General features: G+C 48.6%; 2 protein-coding genes across 5 annotated transcripts in view; one reads left to right on the top strand and one right to left on the bottom strand.

The window, feature by feature from the left end:
• Sec23ip (SEC23 interacting protein) overlaps positions 1 to 4,053 on the bottom strand; it is a 44,739-nt gene extending 40,686 nt beyond the window's left edge. The window contains exon 1 of one of the 3 annotated variants that reach the window (XM_076553540.1): positions 3,749 to 4,053. Coding sequence is in view for 2 of the 3 variants with exons in the window: in XM_006976992.4 (XP_006977054.1) it covers positions 3,749 to 3,905 (157 nt within the window). In the remaining variant the exon portion in view is untranslated. The remainder of the gene's footprint in view (positions 1 to 3,748) is intronic. The other 2 variants (XM_006976992.4, XM_006976993.4) reach the window with 2 other exon arrangements.
• A 3,224-nt stretch (positions 4,054 to 7,277) lies between these two features.
• Mcmbp (minichromosome maintenance complex binding protein) overlaps positions 7,278 to 14,548 on the top strand; it is a 54,115-nt gene continuing 46,844 nt past the window's right edge. Inside the window, exon 1 of one of the 2 annotated variants that reach the window (XM_076553551.1) lies at positions 7,278 to 7,552. In XM_076553551.1, the coding sequence (XP_076409666.1) occupies positions 7,495 to 7,552 (58 nt within the window). In that variant the 5' untranslated portion in view covers positions 7,278 to 7,494. The remainder of the gene's footprint in view (positions 7,553 to 14,548) is intronic. The other variant, XM_076553544.1, reaches the window with a different exon arrangement.

Genomic DNA, 14,548 nt, shown 5'->3' with positions numbered 1-14,548 from the left:
TAGAATAAATTCCAGGACAGCCAGGACTGTTTCACAGAGAAATTCTGTCTCGAAACAAACAAACAAACAAACAAAAAAGAACCATGAATGCAGTACCTACTACATGCCAGCTGTAGAGCTTGGACTCGGAACTATAATGAAGGGGAATGGACCTTGATACTGACACAGAGCTGGCCTCCAACGAGTCACACGGCCTCTGTCACTCTATAATATAAACACCTCTGCCATGGGATGCACCTCAATAGCAGACTGCTTGCCTAGAGTGTGCAAGGCTCTGTCTGTTCCTCAGCATCATAAAGTAAAAATTAAAAATAAAATATAAGTCTCCCATCTGTCCCCTACCCTGGATCCTCATGTGGCTCACTTGGCGTAGGGTACCATCTACTCCTGCCTGACATACAGGGGATATCAACTGACCACACTTGTGACAGTCAACCCTAGTCCAGTGCCATCTTGAAAAACCCAAGCCTTTCTAAAGCACACTTCTAATTTCATTGTCTTGTAAAAATCCTTCAAAGGAGATCAGGTGTTGGTACCCAACTTTAATCCCAGCATTCGGGAGGGAAAAGGCAGGAGAATATCAGTGACATTGAGGCCAACTTAGTCAACATAGAAACTTCTATGTTCTAGGCCAGTCAGAGCTACAGAGTGAGACTCTCAACAAAACCCTTGAGGCTCCCCACAGAATTCAATGCAGTACAGCATGAGCCCCACAGCCCATTAGGCCCCTCCCCTGTACACACTCGTCAGTGATCTGCTTGACGGAGAGTGCGGAGTGGAAGGACAGGAACCAGGAAAGAGGTCCATAGTGCCCCATATCACCCACCACCACCACCTGCCAACCCTGCAGGTTTTCCTCATACCTCCAGACTCCCTCATTTCTACAGCTCCTTCAAACTCTGCCCAGATCACTTCCTGTGAGACCCTGAAGCCTCAAGGAACATCATCCTGTCACTCCACCAGCTGAGACGCACTGTGGTCAAAGCAGCCTGCCCATCCCATCTCCAGCTGTTCAAAGCTGTACTCCAACAGCTTATGAAAGCAGTGTTGGTGTGTATGGACACACTGGTTGGGGAAGAGAGCAGAAGCATCTGTTCTGTGCTACCCTGACCTCTGCAACGGGGCCTGACAGAGAGAGGCCGCTCAGTTTCTATCTGCTGCATGTATAAAGCTGCTTCCTCTGTCTCTTCCACTAGGAGATTAACTGTTGTTCCCAAGGAGGTGGGATCTCCTTTGTCTCTAGAAATGCTCTGAAGAGATCTCTAATCATGAAATGTTTTAAATATAGAAAGTACTTGTTATGCACTCAAGAGGCAGAGGAAAGTGGATCTCTGTGAGGGCAAGGCCAGCCTGGTTTGCATAGGGAATTCCAGGACAGCCAGAGATACAATAACAAAGGGATTCTGTCTCAAAAAAAAAAAAACAAAAAAAGAACAACATACTTGTTATGGAATTATAGTTCTAAAAACTATTTATGTGTTCTCACAAAAATAAGTTTGCATCTATGAAACAACAGTTTTCAAGATGGGGTTGGAGAGATGGCTCAGTGATTTTGAGCATGTACTGTTCTCACAGAGGGACCCATATTCGTTTCCCAGCACCTACAACAGGCAACTCATGAGCACCTGGGCTCCAGCTCCAGGGAGATCCAAAGTCTCTGGCCTCTGAGGGCAACTGTGCTCATGGACGTACACACACACACACACACACACACACACACACACAGAGAGAGAGAGAGAGAGAGAGAGAGAGAGAGAGAGAGAGAGAGAGAGAGAGAGATACACAATTTAAAAAATAATAAAAAATAAACCTTCAAGAATTTTAAAGAAAGCATAAAGCTGCTAAGAGTGGCTCATGCCAGTAGTCACAGCACTTGGGAGACAAGCGGACTGCCACAAGCTACCCTGGGCTACAAGATGACACCGTGTCTCAAAAATCAGTTAATAAATGAGTAAATCTAAAGGTAGGCTTAATCTTAAACTTGAAAATAAAAATTTGGGCTGGAGAGATGGTTTGGTGGTTAAGAGCACTGGCTGCTCTTCCAAGATGAAACTGGGTTCAATTCCCAGCACCCACATGGCAGCTCACAATTGTCCACAACTCCAGTTCCAGGGGGCTGGACACCCTCACATAGACACACAGGCAAGCAAAACACCAACACACATAAAAAAAAAAAATTTTTTTTTTAAAAGAAAACAGAAATTTCAAGCACTGACAATAACACACATACATCTCAATTATTACACAGCAAGGAAGATGGGTGTGAATCAAACAGCACTCAGGAGGCAGAGAATGATGTGAAAAGTCTGAGGCACAGCCATTATTTTATTCCTGCACCCTTCCACAGCACTCTGCTCCGGCCACAACAATTCTTCTTTACCAAAGAAAGCTACACTTAACTTTTCAGCAACACTGCTTAAATGAGACAGAGGCACTCTTGGTACTCATCCCTTCCCCCCACCCCCAGACACAAGCGCGCACACACACACACACACACACACACACACACACACACACACACGCTCAACAAAGCCACGGGATATTACGGATTCTGCACTCTAGGCAGTAGGCTATAGCTGTGACTAGAACTAATGAAGCCTGCACTCTGGCCGGGTAGGATAAACAGGCGCGTGTGCACTGACAGTTATGAGCACCAAGAAGAAAGGACAGAAAGGGGAACCTTCATCTGCAGCGTGCCTTCCTTCCCTTCTCCAGCAAACGGCCCTAGTCTTCCAAGCGGGAATTCTTTAGTGGGAAAAGGTCAGCATTTGGTTAGGACCTATGTGCTGGGCACTAAACAAGACCCTGCAAATCTACGAGCAAAGAAGTTCACAGTCCAAATGCAGAGGCAGACGAACTTAGCTCACAAATATTTACAGAAACGAGACCGGCCACGGCGGTGCACACCTTTAAGCTCAGCCACTCAGAGGTAGAAGCAGTAGGATCTCTGTGAGTTTGAGGCCAACCTCCTTTACATAGTGAGTTCCAGGAGAGCCAGGACAACGTAGAGACCCTGTCTAAGGGGTGGGGGGTGGGGGCTGAAAACATGAAATTTAAGTGGATGGGTAAAATGTCACGCCTGAGGCCACACAGCAAGTTAGTGGCAGGGTCTGGAGTGGAACACAGTCTGTGCTCCTAACCACTATAGTTTCGTCCAAAAATCAACCTTCCCAGACAATACACAAGGGGAGGCGAAAGCAGGTGTGGGAGCCTAACAAGGAAAAACTCGGAGGAAGCGATACCTTGAAAAAAAAAAAAATGAGAAATGCACTTTGTACCTCCATTTCGGATATTACATATCAGTCCTAGTAGGAAGCGCTGTCTATCCTAGGAGGTATCCTCCTGAAACCCGGAGCCGTCTTCTAGGAGAGAGTTTATACTACAAAGAGGGGTACTGTCCCCAATGGCGATCGCTTACTGTCTCCTAGGTGATGATGCCCTGCCCCTATCCCGGGGGTTTCCCGGTAAGACAGCTTGCGGTATTCTAGCAGAGGGTAACTAATTTAGCTGCATTCTCTGCCAGCACCCAGCACACCAGTGGGCGTTCACCAAAAGCCTGTGCAACGACAGGGGTTCCTTGGACCGAGAGCAAGCCCCATCACCTGGGCCCCTCCTCCAGGATCGCACAGCCCCTGACCCTCCGGAAGCTGGTCACTGGTGGCCCGAAAAAGCGGCCCAGAGAAGGCGACGCGCCTGTCCCACCCTCCTCCGAGCACACTCTGGCCCCCAAGCGCCCTGGGCTCACTACCTCCGGGCAAGAGCAGGGGAGCCGGGGAGGCGGCGGCCTGCGTGACGGGGATGAAGGGCACGTTGAAGCTGAGCTCCGTGGCCGAGGAGGAGAAGAGTAAGTTAGTGCCCGACGAGGAGACGGACGCTCCGCCACCGTTAGCCTTCCTCTCCGCCATGGCTGCAGACCCCCGGCCGTTACGTGGCTCTACGAGCCCGGTGCGGCACCACAGACCGGAAACCGATCACCCAGGGTGCCACCGCACTTCCGCACTTGCGCACGGGAGCCACAGGCCGGGGAGCTACTCAGGGACCCGTTTTTTCTTCCGGAAGCTGGAGCCGCCCAAAAGCAATAAGGCGGAATCGGCTTCAGGCCCGAGCCTATCATGTGACACCTCCGGCTTCTCGAGACTAGGTGGGATGCCGGAACCACAGCGTAGAGGGGCGTGGCCGCTGCGGGGTCTGGTTCCAAGCACTGGTGGACACTGAAAGTCGCAGATCCTCGGTGGCGCTGGACTGCCTGAGTTTCTTATGGGCTATCTGGGCTTTTGTTTGTTTGTTGGTTTGTTTGCTTGTTTGCTTGTTTGTTTGTTTGCTTGCTTGCTTGCGAGGCAGGATCTCGCTGTGTAGCCCAGACTAGTCTTCATCCTCCTGCCTCAGCTCTTCCAGTCCTGAGATTAATACTACCACACGCAGCAATTCTCCTATCTTTATGATAGGCAGTAGTAGGAAATGGGAGTAGGAATTACTATCTCCCTTTTTTTTTTTTTTTTTTTTTTTTTTGAGACAGGGTCTCATGTCACCTGGAATTCTCAGAGATCCGATTGCCACTTCCAAGTGCTTTAAAGGCATGTGCCGCCACTCCATATTATCTCCTTGAATGTGTGGGGTGATGGCTCACGCCTTTAAACTCAGCACTCAGGAGGCTAGTGAATCTATGAGTTCGAAGGCAGCCTGGTCCACAGATTGAGTTCTAGTGATTGGCCAAGGCAGAGAGTTATGTATGAAACAGGCCTGAGATCCCTCCTTTTTTGGAGTTTACAGTCTGGCATAGTAACAACTACCTGCAGACTTTCCTTAAGTGTGTTTCCTGTAACACTGTCATTATCAGGGGGCAAAGGTCTAAACATTCCATGAGGAGAGAACATGTATCTCTCTCCATCAGAACATTAGCAAAGAACCGACTCTGACGGAAGTGATAAGAAGCTTCCCTGAGAAAGAAAAACTAAAACTGAAAGCTGAAAAACAGCTCCTTGGCCTCTTTCTAAGTGCAGGGACAACTTTCCTTACAGTGTGCCTTGTGCAGTCACCTTGGAGAAGCCCAAATTCCAAAACTATCACCTTGAGTAATTAACTTCAACATATGATATTTTTTCATCTTAGACCACAACAGGAAGAAAAGAAAGCTGAACAATAAGGAGAGAAAAAGGATCAAAAAGGGCCCAGAACAAGATATACCCTTCAAAGCCCTCAGTGGCCTTCTAATCAGTTCCCTTCATGGACTCCACTCCCAATAACACCATCAGATAGATAGTCCATTAATGGGGAAGCCGGGCAGTGGTGGCGCATGCCTTTAATCCCAGCACTCAGGAACCAGAGGCAGGTGGATCTCTGAGTTTAAGGCCAGCCTGGTCTACAGAGTGAGTTCCAGGGCAGCCAGGGCTACACTTGTCTTGAAAAAGTGCCCCCTTCTCCCACACACAAAAAAGGGTCTATTGATGGGGACTGGAGATGTAGCTCAGCCTGGACTAGATAGTGAGTTCCAAGGAAACCTGGGCTACAACAATATAAAAATAAATAAATAAATAAATAAATAAATAAATAAATAAATAAATAAAATCCCAAAATCCAGATATCCTAGCACATAGCTTCAGCTTTGATTTTTCTTTTTTTCTTTCTTCCTTTTTTTTAATTTTTATTTTTGAGACATAGTTTCTCTGTGTAGTTTTAGTGCCTTTCCTGGAACTCACAGAGCTCTGCCTGCCTCTGCCTCCCCAGTGCTGGGATTAAAGGCGTGCGCCACCACCGTCCAGTAAGAAGCTGAAAGATTTTACACACTGCTCAACTGTGTCTAGCATGAATCTTTCCCGTTTTGATGCCCTGCAACTTGTTGCCTTTGAGAACTGAGAACTGCTTTCTTCTGTCGTTTCTCTGCAGAGGTATCGTTCTCTGTGGAGGACTGCTACACAACCCCAAATTATAAGCCACTTTAAGTTATTCTTCCTCGGTTGTTCATAAACTTGTGGCATACATGTTCCTAAACTTTTTTTTTTTTTATGAGACGGGGTCATATGTAGCTCAGGCTAGCCCCAAACTGGGTATGTATCCAAGGCAGACTGTGAACACCTGACCTACCTTGCCTGTATCTCCCAGGTGCTGGGATTTAGAGACAATGCCTGTCAGCTCTCCCTCATCCACGGGTGTGCAGTTAAGAACAGGGGACCAAGAAGGGCCGAGGGGCAGGTTTTGTTCCCTTTCCCTTCTGCCCTACGGAGGTCTCAGGGCTCAGTCCAGCCGTCTGTTTACCTGCTGTCATCTCCTCCCCTTCTATCCTTTGCCAGGGATTAAACCCAGGACTTCTTGCATGCCAGGCAAGTGCTCTACCACTGAGCAGTTCTTACCCTTCAGCTGTCTACTTTCTAGTTCCATTTAGATCACCATTTAAAAGTAGGTATCGATGATGAAGCTAGGGTTTTCTGAGGTACATCCCATCCAGTGGGGAAATGGTTTCTTTATGAAAACTTGGACAATTCCTGAATTCCCTAGGCTAAAAGTTTCTGTGGAGTTGCCCTTCTGGGTCTCCCCTCTTACAGTATCCTGATCTCTATGGTGCGTGGCTATCTTGCCAAAGCTCCCTAGTTACCAGGTTGGAGGAAGAAGCGCACTTGAGTGTTTAGGTCAGAAACTAAAGGCTGGGCCAGAAGAGAGTTCTGAGTGCTTGCTTCTCCATGAGGGAGGAACCAGTTCTTCTGCAATACTGAGATGCCCACAAAGGCTGCAATGCATCCTTGATTTAAAAGGCTCCTTAATCAAATCGTTCAGGAAGAACTCATTGAGCCTGGGACAAGTTCTTACACAGGCTTTTGGGCAGGGTGCCATAGAAGAGTTCTAGCACCAGAACTACAAGAAAGAAAAAAAAAAGTCACAAACAGATGGGGAGGGCACCAAACGGAGTTTCACCCCTTAATTTTGTTCAGAGCTGACTCCAAGGCCTGGGTGAGCCTGTGCCTCTGGGTCCTTGGGCAAGGACGCAAACTTTGAGCCAATGAGGCAGCCTGACGGAGTCTTCCCATGCACGCGCTCCCACGGTGACTTCTACGACGGACGCGCACCGAGAGAGCCCAGTCTCTGGCCTCTGCCCATCTCCAAGATGGCGGCCGCGCGGCGGCCGGGTCTCTACCCGCCTCCAAAATGGCCGCCGCGCCCCGCCCCCTCCCTCCCCTCCGGGACTGCGCAGCTCGCGCCCGCCGCCCCTCCCTCTCGAGCTCCACCCAGGTCGCTGGCAGCGCGGTCGGCGGCCGCGGTTTCCCGCCATTGTGAGAAGTGGAGGCAGGGACCCATCGCGCCGCTCCCGCCGCCGGCCAGCAGCCCGGAGGCGCTCGTCCCCGCGGCCGCCTCGCCTGGAGGCCCGCGGCTCGCGACGCGCCCCGCGCGTGGGACGAGGGCGCGGACGAGCCCCCCGGGGAGCAGCCGGGCTCCGAGCGAGCGCGCTCGGCCCACGGAGAAGCGCCGCCCGCCCGGGCCGCGCTGGCCCCGGCTCGCAGCGCCATGCCCTGCGGAGAAGACTGGCTGAGCCACCCGCTCGGGATCGTGCAGGGCTTCTTCGGTGAGCGGCGCGCGCCGAGCAGGGCCCCGGGAGGGGAGCGGAGTTGGCGTGGCCGGGCCTGCCGCTCTGGCCTCACTCGGGGCGACGGCGGTCCGAGGGCTTTCCCCGCCGAGGGCTCGCGCGGCTCCGGGCCTGGCCGCCGAGCCGGCACGGCCCGATTGGGTCGCGCGGCCGCAGGTGCCGCCACCTGCCCGCTGCCCGGCTCCCGCTCGCGGCCGCCGGGGACGCAGCTGCCAGCGCCGGCTGTGATTGACGGCCTGGCTCCTGGCCGCTGGCCGGCCTCGCCCCGGTGCTGCAGACCCGGAGAGCTCCCCTTGCCCACCCAGGGCCCTGCGCGGCGGCGGCGGCGGCGGCGGAGGGAAGCCACTCTGCCTGTGGGAGCCTGCAGGATATTTCAAAACTTCCGGTGTGCGTGGAGGGTGGAGGGGGGGGGTGCTCGATCCATCTCAACAGAAGTTCACTCTGTCGGCGGCGTTTCCACACGTCCCCCTTGAGATCGGTGGCAGTGCCTCCCTTTTTCTGCTCTGTTGACTTTAGAACCCGCCTGCTTTGGTGTTACCTGCTCCCGTGCCGGGGCTGGCGAGAAAATACTCAGCTGTTGACATGCGTGTCTGACAGCGCGAGCCGAGAGGGCTGCGGGCAAGCTGAGTGAATTTTGGTTGTCATTGCCGTCGTTACTTCTTTAGTTAGCTAGACCTTCCGATTCCCACTCGCATCCCTAAATTTCGTTGCGCCTAGGGACGACGGAATTCGGACCTTATTAGAAACGACTGATAGAGCTGCAGCACCTGACTTGCATGGAATTAAAGGGTTGTGGAATTCTGCCATCTCGTTTAAAACAGTGAGGGGGCAGAGGGATATTTCATTGTAGGGTCCATAGTTACAGGTGCAAGGCCCTGGGTTCAGTCTCTTCCTAACACACACACACACACACACACACACACACACACACAGAGAGAGAGAGAGAGAGAGAGAGAGAGAGAGAGAGAGAGAGAGAGAGAGAGAGATGGATGGATGCTAGGAAAGAGTTAGTAAGAAGCTAGCGTCCTCAGCAGCCCTTAACCGATGTCATGAAACATTCTATTTGTTTCCTAGACTGATGTATGCTAGCCTGAGACTCACTGTGTAGCCCAGGCTAGTTTGTCATTTCTCCTGCCTCAGTCTCCCTAAGTGCTGGAGTCACAGGCATGAGCCACCGCTCTCCGTGGACTGTGTTTCCTGTAGGAGGGCCTTAATGCCCCCATAGTAACTACTATTTTTGCCCAGAATTCTAACCAATTATGTTGTTTCCCAGGGTGAAACTAAAGGCAACAGATAGAAGTACCTTAGTCAGTGAACACACAGCTGATGAAGAGGGGGAGGGGATGTGCTTGCACACGAAAGAATAAATCGTGGGCTTTGGCTATAGCTCAGTAGGAGAACGCACGCGTGGCCTGCTGAATGGTCTGGGTAGGATGCAGGTGGAGAGAAGCAGATTCATATGTAGCAATCTAGGGCGGTTTTCAAAGGGAATAGGCAGCTTGCCTGTGATTCGATCACCTAGAAGGCTGAGGCATGATTGCCAGTTTGAGACTAACCTGTATGCTGAGACTCTAAAAGGGCTATGTTCCTTCACTAAATGCTAGTGATTGAAGTTCAAAATATTGGACCCAACAGTCAGTGTTGGGAATAATGATGACTCCCAAATGTCAAGTGAGGATTCAATTCCATACTGGCTGAAGATTCAAATGCATAGATAACATTTCAAGGAAAATCCTCCCAGAGGTAAAGGTTTGGGACTTTAAAGGGTTAAGTTCTCATGACTGATATTAGAATTCTTTTCCCATTTTTTTTTTCTTTGAGATAAGATCTCTAGCCCAGGCTGGCTTGGGGCTCATGGAAATCCTCGTGCCTCAGCCTATGGAGTGCTGGGATCACAGGCCTGTGCCACCTTGCCCAGCCAGGATATCTATTTGTGAGAAATGCCCCAGGACCCTGGACTTGCTGTAGGAATAAAGTGGTTTTAAATATAATACGATTGAATATATTTTTTTTGTCATATTTTGTTCTTTAAGTGTGATCCTAAGGCACACATACATCTCGTCATAGTACAGGAAAGAAATAATTTGGTACTACACTATTTTGTATATTGAATGAAGAAAAGAAATAAGGAAAGGACATGACTGGTCCTTTGTACGGTGGAGGAGAAAGTTTATTGTAGATAAAAGAGGGAGTGTAACCAGAAGCAGGGACATCATGGAGAGTCCAGAGTGGACATGACCAGACTGAGCTGGGCCATGGGAGGAGCGGGGGAGCCTGACCAAGAGGCCAAGAAGGTAAAGGGTAGACAGAAGAGACCAAGTAACCAAAATGGCTGGATTCTATAGGGAAGGGCAGCCCAGCCCCTGGGCTAGAGAAGTTTAGGGTAGGAGGTGGGATGTGCCAAGCATACTCTGTAACAGGTAGAGACAGAAGGATGCAGGGAGAACCTGGCAGCCAGGTCCACTTTGATATCTTAAGTAGGCACCTCAGCCATTTGTCCCGGGTTTGAGACTTAACATAAATCTTGTGGAATGTTTTGGAAAGGTCGTCTTGGTTGTCCTCAGAGTGTAATCTGCTCTTCTCCATATTGCTCCTATTTTCCTGCCGTTGTGATCACGTTAAGCACCCCTGTAGTAAAAGCATTGAAGACATTGTATGGGTTAAGCTTGGAAACAGTGTTTGGTTTGTGTTTGATTTTTGTTTCTGGTGCTGGGGATTGAACCAGGCACAGGCACATATTCCACCACTGAAGCTGTACCCTCTGCCCAGGGAGTTGTTTTAACTCTTTCTTGTGTTTTCTCTTCAGATAGAAAGAAAATTGGTGTCTTTTGTTTTGTTTTGTTTTGTTTTGTTTTGCTTTGTTTTAAACGGGGACTCTTTAAGTAAGAAAGGAAATAGGAAGGCCCCTGTTGTGTTTAGGGTAACCACTGTTTGGTTTATTATGGTTGTCTTACTTTATTTATTTTGGCTGTGTTGGGATTGAACCTAGGGCCTTAAATGTGCTAGGTAAGCACTCCACCAGTGAGCCTACCCCTAACACTGGATCTGTTTTCTTTGCATGGAGTTAGTTTGGTACAGTGCTAGATAAAGAACTCCAGAAATTCACACGTGCTAGACAAGGGCTCTATGACTGAGTCGTATCTAGTCCTTGGCTTTTGAGATAGTGTCTCCTTTGTAGCCTCGAGTTCTGAGCTTGTCAGTCTCCAGATTCTGGGACTACAGTTGTGGGCCATTATATATACCCTGTTTTATAGTTTCTTAAAACTGAAAACTGTGATGTTATTCATATTATCCTAAAATACGTGTTTCTTAATATGCTTTGAACATCTTCCCATCGAAGGGAATTGATTTCCCCATTCTGTTGTCCCTGTTGTATATTGTTACACAAGTTGATTATCCTGTCACATATTTAAGTTAGATGACTAATCTAGAACTGTGTGTCTGATACAGCAGCCACTTATTTAAATTAGTTAAAATTACACAAAATTAAAGGTTAAACTCCTTGTTGTTACTAAGTTTCAAATGCTCATTAGCTACATGTGGGTAGAGACTGTAAGAGGTAGCAGAGTTGGAGAATATTAAGAGACTTATTTTTAACTGCGTGTATGTGTGTGCTAGAGTGTGGGTATGTACATTTGAGTGGAGTTGCCCTTAGAAGCTAGAGGTGTTGGACACACCCCCCCACCCCCCACCCCCCCACACAAAATAAACTGGAGTTACAGGCTGTTGGGAACGTCCAGACATGGGTGGTAGGGACCAAACTCGGGTCCTCTGAAAGAGCAGTTTTCCACCTTAACTGCGGCGCCGTCTCCCTAGCCCCATGCCTGTGCTTGGTGGGATCTTGCTGTGTGGTCCAGGCTGGCCTTGAACTCACTGTTGTAGCTCAGGCTGACCTCAGACTTCATCTTCTGCCTCACCACCTAAATGCTGGCATTACTGGCATGTGCCTCCACACCCAGTTTCTGTCAGTAGTTGTACCAGCTTTAGTTAGTAGGTATTTCTTGGGCCGCCACACCCAGCTGCTGTCAGTGTATTGTATCAGCTTTAGATTTATTAAATGTCCCTCGATCCTGTCCAGAAACTTCATCTTCAAGACTGTTGTCATGGTCTAGGACTGTGGTGGTGTTCTGGATGACGGTGACACTCTCCTTCCTTGTTTCTAGTCTAGCTTCTCTGCTGCACTTTCTGTGCTGGAACCAGTGGCTTTCAGTCGCTTCTAGAGACCGGGTTTTAGTTTCTTGGGTAGCCCCAGGCTGACCTTGACCATCCTTCTACCTCAGCCTCTAGTGCAGAGATGACAGGCATACCTCACTGCACCCAGCTCCTGTTGACCTTGTATGTTATGGCTTTAGTATTTGATCTGTCCTTTTTTCCTTCTCTGGTACCCACTATGCTGATCTTGAGCCTTCCGGGTTCTGGGATTACAGGCATGCACCATCACTTTTATCTGCATGTCTTCTGAGGGGTTTTTATATCTACTTGTGTGTTTCTCTGTGAGGTTATATGTACATGTATAGGTGCCCTTGGATACCAGAAGTTAGAAGCAGTTATGAGCCTTTTTCTCTGGGTGCTAGGAAACATTTACTTTAGTTTTCCTCTTGTTTTTTATTTGTTTTCTTGTTTTTTTAAATAATTAATTTATTTTTATTTTATATGCATTGGCATTTTGCCTGCATGTACATCTGTGTCATGATTTTGGAGTTATAGACAGTTGTTAGCTGCCATGTGGGTGCTGGGAATTGAACCCGAGTCCTCTGGAAAAGCAGTCGGTGCTCTTAACCACTGAGCCATCTCTCCAGCCCCATTGTTTTGGGTTTTTTGTTTTGTTTTGAGATTGTTTTCTGGAGCCTGGATTGGCCTCCAACTCATTCTAACCAGATGTCTCTGGCTCCTAAGTGCTGGGAGACAGTAGTCGCCATGCCTGACCACTGTATTGATAATGTGGCTTAATAACTATTCATTTACTTTGAGACCAGATCTTGTCATTTTACCCAGGCCAGCATCCAGCTCCTGGGTTCAAGTGATCCTCCTTCAGCTTCTAAGTAGCTGGGACTAAAGGCATTGCCACCAATCCTTTCCATAACTATGTGGGGGAAAGACTGCACACACACATGCTTGTGAACACCAGAGGACAGCTTTGGGAATCAGTTCTTTCTGTCCCATGTGGTTCCGGTGATTGGACGTAGGGCATCAGGCTTGGCAGCAAATGGTCTTATTACTCACTTAGCCATCTCACTGGCCACAGAACTGTTGTTCATTTCAGGCTGGTTATAGCTGCCCCTTCACTTGAGGGTGTTTTAGTTTTGGCTTAGTTTGGTTCCTTGGTTGAATCTGATGGACAAGACTGGCAAGTGTGTAAAGAGGGGAAGTTTGAGTATCTACTGACAAGTGTTTTCAAGAATTCAAAGCAATAATAAGATCCCGTGAAAGCGGGTCTGTTTTTGCCATCACCGTGAATCCAGGCAGTTCACAGTCTTACTGCTTGAGCCCAGCTTGGAGCTCTTCTATCTACTACTCTGCTCTTGGTAGGCACCAAAATGTCATTTATGATAAGGCTAGAGCCCCAAGTCACTGGGGAGGCACCTGGTGTTTTGAGGAACTGAGTAGAGTGAGGTCGGGGTTAGGAAGGAAGAGGAAGTCCAGGCAGCTCCCTCAAGGACGCAGCTCTATTAGCTTGCTGTTTTTCTTCTCTGTAGCCCACAGATTCACTTGTTTTCAGTTCCAGCCCACACTTGCCTTTGTCCCAAATTCTAGGGATAGAAGATCTACTTGGCCCAGTATAGATTCTACTGTCACTCATGGTTGGCTAGCTCTGATGGCTGTGAGGGCTATGGAGGGTAGTCATGGCTGTGAGGGTTATGTAGGGTAGTCATGGCTGTTGAGGTATGCCTTAACAGTGAGGAGGGTCTCAAAGGAGGGAATTGAGCAGCCATGGCAAAATGCGTGCGTATTTAAGTAGTAAGTAAAATCATGTGGTTATAAGGCCAATGCAGACCTGTTAAGTAAGTTACAGGATGTTCACCCATTGAGGGAAACTCCTTTTAGTATTTGATTTTTTTTTTTTTTTTTTTGAACAGGGTCTCACTATGTAGACCAGGCAGCCCTCAAACTCACAAGAGATCCATATACTTGCCTCTGCCCCCAAGTGCTGGGATTGAAGATTTGTAGTACCAAACCTGGCCCAGGTCAAAACACTTTCAACTGTTCCTGCTTTCCAGTGTTTTTTGTGTGTGGCTTTTTGGGGTGGCAAAAACATTTTCATTCAGATATATTCACATAAAATTTGCAATTTAAGAATGTATGTTTGACTTGATAATGTAAGCCTGGATGGAGCCCTAGGTATTTGGGAGTTGAGCAAGGGGATTGTGAGTTCAAGGCCTTCTTGGACAACTAATGAAAATCTGTCTCAAAATAAAAAGAAGTCTGGGAATATAGCTGGTTATTGGGTATTATGTGGAGCCTTAGGTTTAATAACTACTAAATTATATAAATAATATTTAATGATTTTTAGTATTTTAAAAATATATTTAGAGCCGGGAAGTGGTGGCACACGCCTTTAATCCCAGCACTTGGGAGGCAGCGCCAGGCGGATCTTTGTGAGTTCGAGGCCAGCCTGGTCTACGGAGCGAGATCCAGGAAAGACGCAAAGCTACACAGAGAAACTGTCTTGAAAAACCAAACCAAAATTACATTTAGAGACTCTGAGTATGTGCATGTGCGCGTGCGTGTGCGTGTGCGTGTGCGTGTGTGTGTGTGTGTGTGTGTGTGTGTGTGTGTAGGAGATATGGGCATAGGAGTGCCACAGTACAAGTGTAGAGGTCAGAGGACTACTTTTGAGAGTTCTTCTCCTTCTACATGGGTCCCAGTGATCAGACTCAGGTCCCCGGCTTGGTAGCAGCAAACCCCTTATCCACTGAGCCATCTCTCTAGCCTGTTCCATTTGGGTGTAGCAGGCTTTCTTTTGGGCCACCAACC

The sequence above is a fragment of the Peromyscus maniculatus genome, chromosome 1 (assembly GCF_049852395.1).
Source record: "Peromyscus maniculatus bairdii isolate BWxNUB_F1_BW_parent chromosome 1, HU_Pman_BW_mat_3.1, whole genome shotgun sequence".
NCBI lineage: Eukaryota > Metazoa > Chordata > Mammalia > Rodentia > Cricetidae > Peromyscus > Peromyscus maniculatus.
Note: the sequence above shows the minus strand (reverse complement) of the source record. Positions and strands in the feature narration are given on the sequence as shown.